At 35.5% G+C, this 16,361-nt stretch overlaps 3 protein-coding genes and 1 pseudogene across 4 annotated transcripts; all 4 read right to left on the bottom strand.

Annotated features, from left to right (window-relative positions):
• Positions 1–2,759: 2,759 nt before the first annotated feature.
• Positions 2,760–3,980, bottom strand: LOC114188841 (NAD(P)H dehydrogenase (quinone) FQR1-like). The gene is made up of 4 exons (XM_028077498.1): positions 3,857–3,980; positions 3,521–3,614; positions 3,101–3,363; positions 2,760–3,015 (listed from the first exon to the last, which is right to left on the bottom strand). Exons 1-4 carry the CDS (start codon positions 3,937–3,939, stop codon positions 2,775–2,777), a joined length of 681 nt encoding a protein of 226 aa, XP_027933299.1. The 5' UTR covers positions 3,940–3,980; the 3' UTR covers positions 2,760–2,774.
• Positions 3,981–5,721: 1,741 nt separating this feature from the next.
• Positions 5,722–8,188, bottom strand: LOC114189080 (NAD(P)H dehydrogenase (quinone) FQR1-like). Its single transcript, XM_028077788.2, has 4 exons — positions 7,933–8,188; positions 6,634–6,727; positions 6,258–6,520; positions 5,722–6,165 (listed from the first exon to the last, which is right to left on the bottom strand). The coding sequence occupies exons 1-4, from the start codon at positions 7,953–7,955 to the stop codon at positions 5,934–5,936; spliced, it is 612 nt and encodes a 203-aa protein (XP_027933589.1). The 5' UTR covers positions 7,956–8,188; the 3' UTR covers positions 5,722–5,933.
• A 2,108-nt stretch (positions 8,189–10,296) lies between these two features.
• Positions 10,297–11,859, bottom strand: LOC114187968 (U-box domain-containing protein 8 pseudogene; annotated as a pseudogene).
• A 181-nt stretch (positions 11,860–12,040) lies between these two features.
• LOC114187967 (G-type lectin S-receptor-like serine/threonine-protein kinase At4g27290) lies at positions 12,041–15,808 on the bottom strand. Of its 2 annotated transcripts, none has more exons than XM_028076421.2 (7): positions 14,331–15,808; positions 13,992–14,114; positions 13,728–13,885; positions 13,349–13,559; positions 12,997–13,234; positions 12,756–12,906; positions 12,041–12,599 (listed from the first exon to the last, which is right to left on the bottom strand). In XM_028076421.2, exons 1-7 carry the CDS (start codon positions 15,616–15,618, stop codon positions 12,291–12,293), a joined length of 2,478 nt encoding a protein of 825 aa, XP_027932222.1. In that variant the 5' UTR covers positions 15,619–15,808; the 3' UTR covers positions 12,041–12,290. The 2 variants fall into 2 exon arrangements, with proteins under 2 accessions (XP_027932222.1, XP_027932221.1); XM_028076420.2 differs by having other exon boundaries at positions 13,728–13,888; positions 14,331–15,804.
• Between the last annotated feature and the right edge of the window lie 553 nt (positions 15,809–16,361).

The following is a 16,361-nucleotide window of genomic DNA, read 5'->3' as shown; positions in this document are numbered from 1 at the left end:
TTGTATTATGACTCCTCACACATCTTTCTTTTCTTGTTTTGGCTAATCAATTACAAGGCCCTTCTCTTCAATCTTGTAATGCAAGTTGTTGTTGATTCCTCCTTCACTAAAACTTCTTCTTTTTTGATTCTTCCATGGCTTAGTATTCTCACCACTAACAACACCATACTTCACCTAAATCAAATGTTCTCTCTTTTTCAAAAGGATAAAAATGATTTTACGGAACCATCATAAGTACACATTCTGACTTAAGCATAATCTTATGTTCTCACTCGTTAACTCTTCGTCCAAAGTTGTGTTAGAAATTCAAGTGTGAGTTTAAATCTCACATTGACTAGAAATGAGAAAGTATAACATTATATAATAATAAAGATCCATAAATCCATTGTCTTAAGGTTTTGGGTTAGAAGTGGTGTCAATGCCTTATGTAGTTGGATTCGAGTTTCATTAGTGTTGTATCTTCCCAGTCAAACTCCCTCCTTAAAAACCTAACAAGTATCAAAGGAGAGTGGTGCTCTTAATATAAATTTCTAAACAAACAAAATACAATGTTTTATAAATTAAAATTAAGTTATATATACTTTTTTTGAGAAAAAATATTCTATAAAATTAATTTACGTATAACCTAATTTTAAGTTAGGGATATGTATTGGTTTGGGCCACTCGGAACTTGCTTTTGGGCTTCACTCGCAAGGATCTGCTGAGCGTGGTTACAATTCTGGCCCAGCAAAGCATGTAGACTGGGCTTCAAAGCGCGCAAAGCTTTCTTCAAGGTCAAAGAGAGATGATAAAGTGATTTAAAATTTCTAATTTCAGTTATTTATATTTAGTTTCCATTCAAATTTTATCTAATAATATGCGGAATAGTAGAAAGGTAGCATGAAATTAATCTGTAATCTTCATTCAAATCTATCATAGAATTAAATCATTCCGAACACTTTGTATGACCATCATATTGGCCAATTTTCTCCCGTCATATCTATTTTATTCCAACCTATCACATCACAACTCCATTTCAAAGCTTTGAAATTACGGAAATTTGGTGGAAATAAAGTTATAGCATAAATCGAAAGAAACAACAGAGAATAATCCAATGTGACACTTTCTTAATTATTAATAAATTAAAAATATCAGAGCTGGTGCATTCTTCAACAGGATATTCTTGCCAAAGAAGAGGATCTTTTTATTTGTAGTGTTGCTTTCTTTAATAGAATATTTGTTAGACTTTAGTGCCGCAACGCATAATAAAATCTATAGATGTCAAGATGGGTTGAACCACGAGCTAATCTGATTCACGACGGATTTAAGTTAGGTTGGGTTGAATTTTTTTTACAAATTTTAATACGGGTTGATTTTTGGCTCGACTTATCTAGAACTTGGCTCACCCGGGTTGAACCCGTGGTGAGCCGGATTAGCTCACCAACCTGTAGATAAAAGGGTTACACAAGTGTTTTTTTTATTAAGTTGGACTTTACATTTGAGATATTAGGTTGTTTTTTTATCCAACAGATAAATAATTTGTATTTTTTTATTTTGGTTTGTATTTGGATTGTATTAAAGTTTATTTAGATTTTAATTTTTTTAATTAAGTGAACCCATGAACCAACCCATTTAACCCGCCAACCCGTGGTAGACCGGGTCGCGTTCAAACTTTTTTGACTCGCTAAAAAGTGAGCTGAATTGGGTTGACTCACTAAATCATCAATCCGTGGTGGGTCGAGCCGAGTCGGGCTGAGTTACCCGTTTGACAGCTCTAATAAAATCATTTTATATTATCAATTAATTTGTTAAAAAAATTAACAAATTTCAAATCTAGTTGCTATAGTTTTGTATTTTTTTTTATCTTTCAAATTTGAAATTTGTTCTTTTCTCCCTACTATCGTATGACTTTGTTATGGAATATTACGTTTAAGGGAAGGTCAATTGACTCTGCTACTAGTTTATACAATGTACGTAATAATTTAAGAAAATAGATTCCATTTTTTTTCTCATAAGTCTCAAAATTGTTATTTAGCAATAGTAAGAATTGTTATTTATAAGTCTTAAAATAAATATTAGGAATTAGCAATAGAAATTTCATATTTAAAAAAATTATAATTTATAATAGAAACATAGATATAATAATATGAGTGAAACGGAGATTCTGTGCCACTATTTAATAATAATCTATAACAATATATAAAAAGGATTTTCCTTTTTTATCTACATTTCAAAATACCAATTTTACCTTTTAAATATAATAATTTATTAAACTTTTAAAGATTGACCGTTACTTTTACAAATTTTTTATAAAATTGGCTATCTCTGCTTTTTTTTTTCTTCTTTGTTTATTAATGGTTATTCTTTCATATGTTCTGATATATTTCACTTTATTTTTAATAAATATAATTTTAATTTATATATTAATCTAATAATACTATAATATTATCACTTACTAATATAATATCACGTGTATTTAAAAAATACATACACACCTGCGATAGTATATGTGTTTACGCCAGTAATAATAATAATTATTATTATTATAATAATCACCAAATTTTTATTATCGAGAATAAACACCGCATCACAGATACATATATATATAAGAAGTGAAAACAATTATTTTTCCTCTTTCTCTGACGCCTACTTTTCTTTTATTTTTGCTACTACAACATCTTATTTGTTTGACAGCACTGAACACATAACATGGTGACACACACATACAAATATATATATATATATATATATATATATATATATATATATATATATATATATATATATATGATAAATTAAAATGAAGGAGATCCCTTAAGCTTCTTTGCAATGGCTGCAAAGTATTTTCCTTGATGAAAAGCTTGAGCCAATTCTAACTCACTTGGTTGTCTTGAACCATCGTCCCCAGCATAAGTTCCAGCACCATATGGAGAACCTCCTTTGAGCTTCTCCATCTCAAACATCCCTTCGCCAAATGAGTATCCAATGGGCACAAAAATCATCCCATGATGAACAAGCTGAGTAATAGATGTCAACCTGTTTGTACAATCAATGTCATGTTCAGTGGATACCAAATAAACATTGTTATGGATAGTTGAGAATACAAAATTGTGTGACTCACGGAGTAGTTTCTTGTCCACCTCCTTGAGAACTAGTGCTGTAGAAGAAGCCTGCAGGCTTCCCTGATAGTGCCTGTCTGCGCCATAAGCTTACAGTGCCATCCAAAAATGTTTTAAACTGAGCAGCCATGGCTCCAAATGTTGTGGGAAAACCAAACAAAAAACCATCTGCCTCAGCAAGCTCACGGGGTTTAATAATAGGAGCCTCACCTTTTTCTGGTGCTCCTATCTTTCTTAGAACTTCTTCGGACAGTGTTTCAGGCACCTATGTCGCAAGACCAGAAACAAAATTTCCAACAAAACTTTTAGTACTCTTGTTTTCTTTGTGAATATCTCTTTCTCACACATATTTTCTGATACAATTCTGCTAAATTTTGGCAAATAATGAAAGAGGAATTAAGAAATGAAAAAGGATTACAAACCTGCCACAGTTTCGCTTCTACTCCCTCCACGGAAGCTGCTCCTTTTTCTATCTCTTTAGCAAGCTTCTCAACATGTCCGTACGTAGAATAGTAACTAAACATGCCATGCAAATTGCAGTCACATTAACCAAATATACCGTGAATTGAAATTTTAATAAATCTTAAAATATCTTAATTAGATTAGTTGGTCGATTTTAATCTATTTGTTACAATCTGAATAAAAGGACTCGTTCTCTCCACTTAAGTTGTGTTAAAGTGATTATAATTCAATGAAAATGGAGTATTGTTGAAGACTTAACCATAAAAGTGACAGGAAAGAGATAGAATATTTCTTACACGACGTAAACCTTGGTAACCATTGCTAAAAATTTGTACTGCTGACCTTCGAAACCAAAATGTGTTACTGAATGATAACACATTCACAACTACCTGTTCTTATAGTGTCACCACATCCACTATATTTTAAGTTTAAAATCAAATTTCACCTGAAATCTTCTTGGAATTTATAACAATTTTAAAAAAATAATATTCATTAAAATAATAATGATAATATTTTATTGAAAATTTTCCTTTTGAGTTTTATGAGCTAATTTTAGAGGTAATTAATATATTAGAAAACAACCCATTTAATAATTAATGACTGATTTTTAGGTGGCAAAAAAATAACGGAACCCTAAAAAACAAGAGTGGTTTTATTTTTCTGATAGGGTCGAACTTTATTTACTAAGAAAAAAATACACTTTAATTATCTACATTCGCATTAATAATAAAAGCTATGTATACACTAAAATACTAAATTTTTATTTTTAATTTAAATATACAGTTTAAGCCGCCTTGCGCTTGGATGGTTGTTATATAAATACTATTAATTACTAAATAATTTTTTTAGGAGTAAATATTATTAGCAGCCATATGCTGAAGCGGCCTTTCTCCATAACTTATTCTGAAAATCTAAAGAGCTGGAAAAAAATGTTAATTAACTCTTGTCCAATGCTTGGTTATCATGCAATAATTTATTTTACAATTATTGTCTGTTGTGAATTATTAATATTAAAAATTAGTTCTTATTTTTATTAGTGGAAGGTGGTGGCTAATAGGCATTGTTGGTGCATGAATCTTGAAACATGCATAGACCATTAACGGTGGAGTAATTGAAATCCCGTCCATGTTCAACGCTACTTCACTATTATTTATAGAAAGTTCTTGTTGTTGCTCCATTATCAAATATTTTTCTGTCTTTTAATCGTTGTCCTATTTGTCATGTTTCGATTAAAGCTATTAAATCAGGTAATCTCATTCGACTTGACTCGATTTATGATGTGTTGATTATTTAGTGAGTCAATTCAACCCAGCTTACTTATTAGCGAGTCAAAAAAATTCAAATCCAACTCGGCTCACTACGGATTAGTGGCTTAAACGAGTTGGAGTTGACTTAATTAAAAAAAATATAAATTTTTAATTTGTTTTTCAATCAAAACTAAATTATTATTCTAATTAAAATCTAAATAAACTTTAATACAATCCAAATACAAACAAAAATCACAAAAATACAAATTATCTATGTGTTGGCTGAAAAAAAAAATAACCTAACATGACTCAAATGCAAAGTCCAACTTAACAAAAAACATTTATATGACACTTTATTTGCGGGTTGGCTCACCAGGGTTCAATCCGGGTGAGCCGGGTTCTAGGTGAGCCGAATCAAAAGTCAACTCGTATTAAAATTTGTAAAAAAGTTTCAACTCAACCCAAATCCGTGGTGAGCCGAATTAGTTCGCGGGTTCCAACCCATTTTGACAGCTCTAGTTTGGATCATTTCTTTTGAGTTTATTTATTTTATAAAATATTTAAATTTTGAAATGAAATATCTCATCCACGCAACACTTTGCTATTAATTAATTAACTACACAACATTATATATGGAATTGTATGTGATCCCCCGCTTATTTTGTTTTTAGTTAAATGAAATTTTATCCGTAGATGGAAAATAAATCTTATTTTGTGAATATTATTTAAACTCATTTCGATTCTAATGAGAAATTTTATCGTGTTAGCTCATAGTTTAAAAACTTCAAAATATATTGGTAAAGGCTTCCTTCCAAATCATGTTTCAAAAGGTATCTTTTTTCTTCTGAATTGGAGATATAAATATGTTTGTCGCCATTGCGAAAAATCTATAATACTTGAGTGAACACCATGAGGAATGAAGTTTCTTGGTAGTTTTTTATCTGTCATTGGATGAAGTGAGAAAGATACAAATATTACATGAATTGACAATAAACAGTGCATTACGGGATACAGGATACGGTATGAAAAGTGGCAACAACAGTATTGAACATGAAGTATCGATTTATTCTCACACTTGTATTTCAAACATATTATTTCATCTGAGAAAACGGTAATGGATGCAGAGTTATTGAGATCCCTTGAGCTTCTTTGCAATGCCTGCAAAGTACTTTCCCTGATGAAAAGCTTGAGCCAATTCTAACTCACTAGGTTGCCTTGAGCCATCCCCAGCATAAGTTCCTGCACCATATGGGGATCCACCTTTCAACTTCTCCAACTCAAACATGCCAGCGCCAAATGTGTATCCAATCGGCACATAAATCATTCCATGGTGAACAAGTTGAGTAATAGATGTCAACCTGTTTGTACAATCAAATCACTTTTTTTCTATCAAACTTTCATATCCCAACTTATAATATATAGAAAATGAAAGAACAATTTGGTGACTCACGGAGTAGTTTCTTGACCACCTCCTTGAGAAGCAGTGCTGTAGAAGAAGCCTGCAGGCTTTCCTGATAGTGACTGTGACCGCCATAGGCCTCCAGTTGCATCAAAAAATGCTTTAAATTGAGCAGCCATTGATCCAAATCTTGTAGGAAAACCGAACAAAAAGCCATCGGCTTCGGGAAGCTCATGGGGAGTAATAATTGGAACATCACTCTTTGGAGGTGCTCCCAACTTCTGAAGTACTTCTTCAGGCAATGTTTCAGGTACCTGTATGTTTAGATACGGAAATTCCTTATTTCTTCCCAATTACGTGGCTAGATCATTTTCAAGACATTGCCTTATTGAATATTTGAACACTCTGGTGAAAAAGGTTCACAAACCTGCCACAGTTTTGCTTCCACTCCCTCCACAGATGCAGCACCTTTTTCTATCTCCCTGGCTAGCTTCTCAACATGTCCATACGTAGAATAATAACTGAACATGCAATGCAAATTCCAATCAGATCAGCGATAGAGTAATATATTGTATGATAACTATAACTTCTGGAACAGGATACATACACTGTTATTGGTCTTATGATACTGATTATAAAACTTTATTAGAAACTGATGGAGTTAGTTAGTCAAAATGGGTGGGGCTTAACCCGTTCTTTCATGAAATGACTACTGCACTTTACAGCTTATTCATTTCTGGGATAATGGAGGTTGGAGTTCACCGATTGCCACTGTGAAACCCCTCTTCTCCCTAAATTTCAGAGTCAAGATTCTATATCTTTTTGTTTTCTTTGTTTTTGAAGTTATGATTAAAACCGAGATGTTAAATCACTTTATAATGAATACACTGTTCAAGAATGTAAACGTTCCCTGTCCAATTCCAATATCCTGCCTGTATTTCTTCCAAAAGCTGAAATAGGAGAACAGGGTAAAGAAATGAAAACGGATCTAAACAAAAAGTTTTTCCTCCTTTGCTGCAATTGTAAGAATTGAAAAGCTATTAATCCCTTCTCACGCTGAAACAGCTTTGATTTCAGGATTATGCTATTTACGTTATAATCTAATTTGATTCAATTGGATTCCAAACGATTTCAACAGCAACAAGAATAAGAAACACGTTCCTATACTGATCTGGTCAGAAACGGCAGAATTCCCAAATTTTTAAGGAATAAAAACGGCAAAAACAGCATCAGATATCCTGGAGCTATTCTACAGCAATACGAAAACCTTGATTCCTTCAAATACCGTAAGGAAATGACCAGGTAAACGTCGATAGTTGACTTTTGATTTCGTGGTGAAAATTCTTCACAGGTAAGACATAGACCGTTGAAAAGTCTAGAGCTTAAAGCAACTGTTATTACTGAAGATTCAACACCACTTCCCAATTCATCAATCTATAAAAATACTAAATCTAATACTTTGACAAACAACTGTGAAGATCAGCAAATAGGAGATTAACTCCACAACTGGAAAATAAGATAAAGATATCAACAATGTAGAAAAAGAAAATAAAACCATGGCATCGATCATTAATTACGAATGGATCAAATAAAGCAGAACCAGAATACATGGATAGTAAAATGGTTAATAAGGACAAAACTAAGAATACAAGGCATGAAATTGGGGTATTGCTCCCGACTTAACCATCAAAGTAAGACAAAAAAGATGAGAGTTAGAATGTCTTACATGATATAAACCTTGGTAGCCATTACTGCTAAGTCTTGTCTCCTTGTCTCTATGGAAACCAGAAGGTGTAGCTGAATGAAACCTTAACTAGGTACCTAGTCTTATAGTGTAGCTTATTACGGTATTATTATTATTATTATTATTATTATTATTATTATTATTATTATTATTACAGGAACGGCGTACATAGAGAAAACAAGAGATCGGTAAACAAATGTTTCATCCAGAAATTAAAAACTCTAATCCACACCATTAGAACGAATTATTCAACTTGGTACTTAATTAATTAAGTGTACAACAGCTTGTTAATCTGATCATTATTGTCTTTGGCCAATTATTTTGTATTTTATTATGCGTAACATCTTTTAATTAATCCAAGACATGGTGGGTGATGCATGATTGGTGGGTCAAACTCAAACTTACATCACAAGAACATGGAGTGGTTGAAATCACGTCCTTGTTCACTCATCATTTATAATTCGTATTATTGCAAACTATACTAACATACTTCTACGACTTGGATGAGCCGTAGTTGTGTCAAGGAAACTTCTTACTTCTCTACTTTTTTTAAAAATGGATATTAAATAAGTGGGAACGGAAATGATTTCAAACCCTTCAATTTAACTACTATAATTCGGTTGTCTATGAATGAATAATAATTTGGTTTTCAAAGTTGATGGGTTACCCATTTAATCGGTTTCACCTAATTTTCATTTCTATAATCTCACTAGTCAAGTTAGATAAGTCCTGTAAGTTTTTAATTTTTTATAAATTTTGAGTGAACATTCAAATTGATTATTAAAATATGAGTATAGTGACTTATAAATTTCTAGTTAAAATTTATGTAGAGAGGCCATTAAAAAAATCATGTATATATAAGTCATTTTGTATTAAATATTGAGAAAATTTGATGGAGATGAGTTGCTATGGTGGCAACCACAATGCCAAGTCACCAATATGCACAAATAGAAATTAAGCAGCAATGATACGCAGTAGCGAATGAATTTAGAAAAAGACAAGATTCATGTACGATACTTTAAATACTTTTTTATACTGTTGTTCAATTAAAATAAAAAAAGTACCTCAACAGATAAGATATTGTACTTCAGTTTTTTCCTTCAGAAATGGAGAAAAGTATGTATACTGATGTAAAATGGCAATGGCAGCGTATTAAAACTGAACCAAACCAATGATAGAAGCATTCAAAGAGACAGTTTTTACACATTTGAAGTACAGTCAATGACAGTCTAGTACACAGTAAAAAACTCTCCTGCAATTCTCGATGTTTAGTTCCAAGTCATAGTACAAAACTGGAAGACAAAATAAATAGTAGAGAATAATGATGCTATACAAAATACTGACATTTTCAATTATTTTTGTTTATAGTTGTTCAAAAGATTCTTCTGTCGAAATTATCCTTCTATATAAAATACTATTTCCAAATTATTTTGCGACGGAAACATTGTTTCTTATCTAGAAACTTTCTTTTTTTGGAGAGAAGAGAGGTGAAAATTGGAAAAATAAAAGTTGAAAAAGGAAACGTGGTTAAGAAATAAAATTAAATGTTTACTCTTTCTTTCTGGTACTGTAGAAATAGGTGAAAAAAAGAGAAAAAATGTTTTTAAAATGTTGAAATTGATTGATTTAATAAGAAAAGATAAAGATAAATAGAAGTAAATAAAAAATAATAGAGTCATTCTCACTATTTTTCTCTTAAAATTTTCTCTTTCTCCTCTCTAAAAATACGGCTAGTATCAGAGCCAAATTGAAGATGTTAAATAAGTATTGAATTGATTGAGTCTAGTATAGGACATTAATATTATATACTGGATAGATACTAGAGAAGTCAGTGGTGGGTGAGTCATAGATTAAATGAGTTAAGCTCTCGAATTTTATGAACCGAGCCAAGAACTTTTGTGGTTAAAAACTCTCTAAAAAACGACTTCCTTATCAGCAAGTTGGTAAACTCAAGTCAAGGAACTGGTTCATGGACTCAAATCCGGTTACCCATCCTTAGTTAAGATTCCAAGGTAAAATCACTATTTATTTATTGCATTATAACTTTTATTTTGCAGTAAAATCTGGCTTGTTCTTTACAGATTCTTCACCAATTCAACAGATGCAAATTGATTCCCAACTTGTCATTCATTAGGATTTAGGAATATTTCGCCAATGCATTAATTAAATAGATTGCTAAAAGCTTGTTTTCAAAAGCTCTGCGAGAAAAGTTTTACATACTTCAGTTGCAAATTCTGTACTTTACATGCTCCGGTAGCAAATTCTGGTGTAAGTTATTAGGAGATGGCCCTCCTCAAATGAAAGCTTGGATTGGCATAGAATGGCGGAAACTTATTAACCTGACAATGACATGATAACCACGTATTGTAAATTTACTTGGATTCTAAGACAATTTTCAGACATCAAAGAATTATAGTCCAGTGTCTTCTTCCTATGACTGCTAACAAGAAATAACTAGTACATTACTCTCTTTTTTTTTTTTCAATGTACAACAAAAAATAACCTTCATTTTGTACAGGAGGTAACTACCATCAATAAGAATTCAGAGAAAAGAAAAAAAGAAGAAGAAAGAATCAACTCACCCGCACAGAGGACATCAAAGTTGATCCTTCTTCATTCCAATTCCACCCCATAAGGGTGTGTTTGGAAACTTTTTTAGTTCACTTTGAAACAAAGTTGTACACTTTCCGGTGAGCATAAACGTAGAAGCAATATGAGTATTATATTAACGATGAATGATCCAGCTGACATCCATTCACAGACTCATTATCTCAACTCAGCCAATGGGTGTTGACGGAGAAGCTGAATCAAACATGAGGAATTCATCTTCACCTTGGCATTATCATCCTGCAACAACCCTTCACAAATTTCCAAAACCCCATTTTTCAAGGACTCAAGAACACTTTCCTCACTATGATAACAGAGAGAATATAGAGCCATAAGAGCATACTGAACTCCACTGGAGCTTCCATTCCTCAACACACGAGCAAGAATCTTCACGCATTCGCCAAACCGTACCATCTGCTCCCTCCCCTCCTTACACTTCGCCAAAACCCCGATAACCTCCACGCTCCTCTCCAGCCCCGAATCGGCGCTCCGAAGGAGAGCGGGGACGGCGCCGCACTCGACCGCCCGGCTGCGGTTGTTGGGGAAGGAGCAGAGAGCGAAGAGCGCGGTGGCGGCTTCTTTACTCTCCCTGGGCCTGCCTTCGCGTATGAGGGAGACGAGGGCGTGGATGGCGCGGGGGAAGGCCCCGATGGTGGCCTTGTTGACGTGGAGGACGGCGAGGCTGGTGAGGAGGGTGGCGGCGACGGCGAGGCTGGTGAGGAGGGTGGCGGCGACGGCGCGGCAGTCGGAGGGGGCAGAGAGCAGGGCTACGATGCGGGAGAGGACGCCCTCGGCGACGAGGCCGACTTTGGTGTCGTCGTCGAGGGAGAGGTGGAGGAGGAGGGAGAGGACACGGTGGCGGAGGGCGGGGGAGGAGGCATCGTGGAGGCATGAGAGAAGCGCGGGGAGTAAGGCGGGGGAGTCGGAGAGGCGGCGGCGAAAGAGGGAGTCAGCGTGGGATAGGCGCGTGAGGAGGCGGAGCGCGTCAAGTTTGGAGATGGGAGAGGAAGAGAGAGAGGTGAGGGTGGAGATTAGGGTGTGTGGGTGAGAATGGTTAAGAGGGTTTATGGGGGCGTAGTTGGAAATTAAGCTTCGCAGAGCGTGGTTGGGGATGAGGGAAGAGTGTTGTGAAAGGGGTAGTTTGGTAATTGGGCAAGTGCGGTGGCCGGCGTCGAGCCAGCGTTGGATGGAGGAGCGGTCGAAGGTGTGTCCGGAAGAGAGAATGACCGGGTCGGACATTATTTGGAGGGAAATGGGACACTTTAAGTGGTCGGGAACGTCTACCTCAGACGCCATAGGTGGTGGTGCTCTTTCTTTTACCTTCTTTCCAAAATCAATGGGCCAGAGTATCTTATGTTATGCTCTTCTCAATCATTTATCATACTGCTACAAACTTTTCTTCTTCCTCCCACAAATCAAACATACCTTTTTATACTTCTATTTTAGCAAAAATATTAGGATACTATTAGTTTCACATTCAATAAATCTTTACCAATATAAAAATTAACTTTTTTTAATAACTAAGATATTCTTAGAAAACAGCCAAATTGCCCAACAAATTTCCGGACTTGAGTGATCATAAGCTTAGTCAGAAGAAGAAATAATAGTAACTGTGATGAGAGAGGCTCTAACAAAAACAAGTCTAACCATGATGATTCCCGTTATCTGCTCAATTTTGAATGAGAAAGAAAATATGATGCATATTTAACTTGCAAAGGGTTGTTCCTAAGGAATCAACGAGCCTCAAGCGAAGTAACAGTTGGGTCGTTGGAAGCAGAGTTGAGTCCACCGTGTGATGATGAATTTGTCTCAGAGAAAAACCTCTCCGAATATATTCCTGGCCTTCCCGGTTGGGGGATCAACACATTCTCACTGTCCAACATCAAAACCACTGATGACATTGTTGGCCTGTCTTCTGGAAGCTGTTGGACACATGACAGACCCACTTTAATACACCTAAGAGCTTCACATGTCGGAAACTCACCCTCAAGCAATGGATCCATCAGCTCCAACGCCCTCTCTTCATTCCATACCTTCCATGCCTACCACGTTTTCAACTTATTCATTCAATCACATTATAATACTAATTAAGGAAATATTACACTAACACTTACTCAACTTTTCTTAAATAACACTAAATTACCCACACTATAAAAATAAGAAGATAACAAAAGACACGCATTAACCACTTCACTCACATGGCCTAGGAGATTCAGTTTGTGATCTGGGTGAAAAAATCCTTTGTTTTTCTTGCCGCTCAACAGTTCCAAGAGTAAAACCCCGAAGCTATAAACATCCGATTTGAAAGAGAAGTGTCCATCTATTGCATACTCCGGGGCCATACATCCACTGTAACAATTGCAGAGGTTAAAATGATTTTAGCAGTGTAAGTTCAGAAAAACTGTGGAAAGTTAAGTCATGCGTCGTTGTTGTGCTTACTAGGTTCCCACTACTCTCTTGGTCTTTGCTTCAGTTTGATCTCCACCAAACATTCTTGCCATTCCAAAGTCAGAAATTTTTGGATTCATTTCACCATCTAAAAGAACATTGCTTGCTTTCAGGTCTCTATGGACTATTCTCAGTCTTGAATCTCTGTGAAGGTAGAGAATTCCACGAGCAATGCCAATAATTATGTCTAGCCTCTTTTTCCAACTGAGCACGGAACGCTTGGTTTCATCTGATTCAGAATATTGTTTGTGTTACACAGTATATTATGATCAAGTGAAATGTGTTTGCTCATAGTACGTGTTTGTATGTGTAGATGTGATTTTGGAATAGTTGAGTGACAAACCAAATAATAAGGAGTCCAAGCTTCTGTTTGGCATGTATTCATAGATCAATATTTTATCTTCACCGTCAATGCAACAACCCAGAAGCTTGACAAGATTTCGATGCTGAAGTTGGGAGATCAAAATGACCTCATTCTTGAACTCCTGCAGGCCTTGTCCAGAATTCTCTGACAGCCTTTTCACAGCTACTTCCTGTCCTGATGGAAGTTGACCCTACAAATCTCGTAGGAAAACTAAATAAATCAGAGAGATCATTGTTTAAATAACTGTGCATTTTCCTACCGTGCAGTATGTATGACAGTTGTTAGAGACTAGTAGTATATGACACTGTTTGAAATATAATTTTGTTCAATAATTAACCACAAAGAGAGAGTAGTTTACTTTGTATACAGGACCAAATCCACCTTCTCCAATCTTGTTGCAACTAGAGAAATTCCTGGTGGCGGCTTCAATCATGGCAATCTCAAACATTGGAAGTTCAAACTCATTCCTTTCACTCCTGACTCTGCCAACACTAAACTGAGTACCGGTCTGTTTGGCTGCTGACAGAAGCAAATAGCCAAGGATTAATCAGTATAAAGGGACAACGGTTTAAAAAGTACGACAGATATATCTTCTCAAACTAGAACTACTAGTTATGTTTACCTCCATTTCTTCTGCATTTCTTAATTATCAACCACAATGTTGATACAATAATTGTTGAAGTTACAGATGCAGCCACAGGAAACAGTATGATTTTCTTCCTTTTACTTCCATCAGCATTTGAACCTGACACCACATATAAAGAGAAAACATACAATATATAAACATATTTTGAGGAAAATTGAAATTGCTTTCGTTGTTGTGAAAAAAAAAAAACTTTAATATGATAATATACTATTGTACTAAAGTAGTATTTGTTGGCTTACTCAAAAAACAAGTGGGCTAAATTTCTGATGACTGCTAAAATTTGACTAAAACATGACATGGATTGGTAGCACATACCTTCCATGTTCTTACCCACTTCTGAAGCTGCAACCCTCAGGTAGAAATCTTGTCCATTCACAGAAACCTCTCTTATATCCAACAAATCCCCAAACCATGCAATACAACCTTTGCCACTTGCATTTATATCTAGTTTTGCATAAGCAACACAAGAGCAGCTCTTAGAGCATTCTTTCTCACAGTGATCAATGCTGATGCTGTAGTTTGTACGAAACTCGGCTGCATCTGGAAGCTTCATTCCTGTAAACTGCTGAAATGCATCTCCATTGCTGCAAACCTGTGTGTTTTTTCTAACACATCCATCTGACCACTCAGACCTTTCCCACTCCTGCGGAAGCTTAGGTTCAAAACCCTTCAAACACTTGCAAACAGGGGAGCTATTGATGTAACAAGAACCGTAAGCACCACAAAGCCCATAATCATCACAACGGTCCCCTTGAACTGAAAATTCAGAAAACCAACTTGAATGATGATCATTCCATGAAAAATGCTGAATCAAACCAGACTGACTCAGCACAAATCTTGAGATGATGGTGTCTTTGGTCTCATAGGAGTAAGAGACTTCATCAGAATCAAACACAAATATGGGTTTGAAAACAGGATTTGCACTGAGAACCGGGTCACCTTTGAACTGTTGTCCATACCATGGTCCACTTCTGAAGATCTGCTTGTTTCCCTTGTGAAGGAAAAGCTGAGGAAGGCCACGTGGATCCACACTGTAGGTGTATTCTCCCGAAGAAGGATCAGAAGTGGTTTTCCAGGAAGTCAAGTGTCGATTCAAGCCAGTTTTGAAGTTCCAACCAAGTTTCATTCCTGGTATCAATGTGTCAGATGGGTAATCAAAACTCTCCCACAAAAATCTCTCATTTCCATAGTCTTTCAACACCAAGTTTCCGGAATCTAGTAGCTGGGCCACTGGATTTTTTGCAGGTCCTGATGAGTTTGAGGACCATGCAACACTTCCTGTGTGGCTTAGAAGAACGAGCTTGCCATCATCACTGAATGCCAAGGAGCCACCAGAGTTAACTAGTGGTTTGTCTCTATTTGCAATCCAAATAACTGTCTGGTTTGGGATACGCTTGTACCATATTCCAAGATAAATGTGAGTGGAATTGCCAGGACTGAAGAAACCCAGTTCAAAATTTTGAGAAGGTGAGACTAGTGTCTGGTTGCCACTGATGGTCTGTGGAGGAGTTATTTCATCCTCTGCTTCCAAAGCTGTAGGAAACAAGGACAGAAAATGGCAACAAGTAACAAGAAATAAAAGGGTGAACTTGGTTTTCTCCATGAGTAATTTGATCCTTTCACGTAACTACTTATAAAAGAAAACTTTGGTTCTTTAATCTCCCTGTTCCCGATAAACATATTATTGACCCCTCTGTGAATTTAATTGGTTAAGCAAAAGAATTCTATAATTGGGAGCAGGTATACCTTGAGGGTCCTGTTTTCTTTTTGAAAGGTTGCATGAAATGTTTGGTTTTTCTAAACCAACGTGCAACTGTGTAAGAAATTCATCTTGTGTGATCTCTTGTTTTCAAGAGTGTCACAATCCAATGTTAATGAACTTCTAATCTAAAGTCTTTATATACTAATTTGTAATTGAACATCACAAACAGATTAGTGAAAAGTCTGAACTTTGGGTACTGAATACCACCGGTTCGAGCAGAGGATTTGCACATTAGTGATATGTAATATCTGAGTTCTTTGCTATAGGACATGTTTCACATTTGACAAAGAAAATGTAAAATTAGTACGAAATATTGGAGAGCAACGTCAAGTTTAGGTCATCAGACTCAACAACACCAACCTTTAATGTGGAGACAGCATTGGAGGTACAGCAAGAACAAGAAAGAAAGATGGGGCATGGTTTGAAATTTGTTACCAAAAATCCTTCTTATTCGACGCATTGCAGATCTTTAATTAATCATGCTCCATAACTGAATAATACAATATTTTAACGTGGCATGTCGAGTGAAAGGAACTGCAGAGACTCTTGGTCAATGAGTGCAGGAAGATGTTGATAGCAGCAAA

Source organism: Vigna unguiculata, chromosome 6, assembly GCF_037176805.1.
Source record: "Vigna unguiculata cultivar grain cowpea cultivar isolate G323 ecotype 2 chromosome 6, ASM3717680v1, whole genome shotgun sequence".
NCBI classification, from domain to species: domain Eukaryota; kingdom Viridiplantae; phylum Streptophyta; class Magnoliopsida; order Fabales; family Fabaceae; genus Vigna; species Vigna unguiculata.
Note: the sequence above shows the minus strand (reverse complement) of the source record. Positions and strands in the feature narration are given on the sequence as shown.

Coding starts and splice junctions, on each gene's coding strand:
- LOC114188841 (XM_028077498.1), bottom strand. CDS start 3,939: ATGTGTTATCATTCAGTAACACATTTTGGTTTCGAAGGTCAGCAGTAC. Junction 3,615..3,856: donor GTTACCAAGGTTTACGTCGT/GTAAGAAATATT, acceptor TGGCATGTTTAG/TTACTATTCTACGTACGGAC. Junction 3,016..3,100: donor GGTGGACAAGAAACTACTCC/GTGAGTCACACA, acceptor TTGTACAAACAG/GTTGACATCTATTACTCAGC.
- LOC114189080 (XM_028077788.2), bottom strand. CDS start 7,955: ATGGCTACCAAGGTTTATATCAT. Junction 6,728..7,932: donor GCTACCAAGGTTTATATCAT/GTAAGACATTCT, acceptor TTGCATGTTCAG/TTATTATTCTACGTATGGAC. Junction 6,166..6,257: donor GGTGGTCAAGAAACTACTCC/GTGAGTCACCAA, acceptor TTGTACAAACAG/GTTGACATCTATTACTCAAC.
- LOC114187967 (XM_028076420.2), bottom strand. CDS start 15,618: ATGGAGAAAACCAAGTTCACCCTTTTATTTCTTGTTACTTGTTGCCAT. Junction 14,115..14,330: donor AGTGGGTAAGAACATGGAAG/GTATGTGCTACC, acceptor ATGTGGTGTCAG/GTTCAAATGCTGATGGAAGT. Junction 13,235..13,348: donor CTTGGACTCCTTATTATTTG/GTTTGTCACTCA, acceptor ATTCTGAATCAG/ATGAAACCAAGCGTTCCGTG.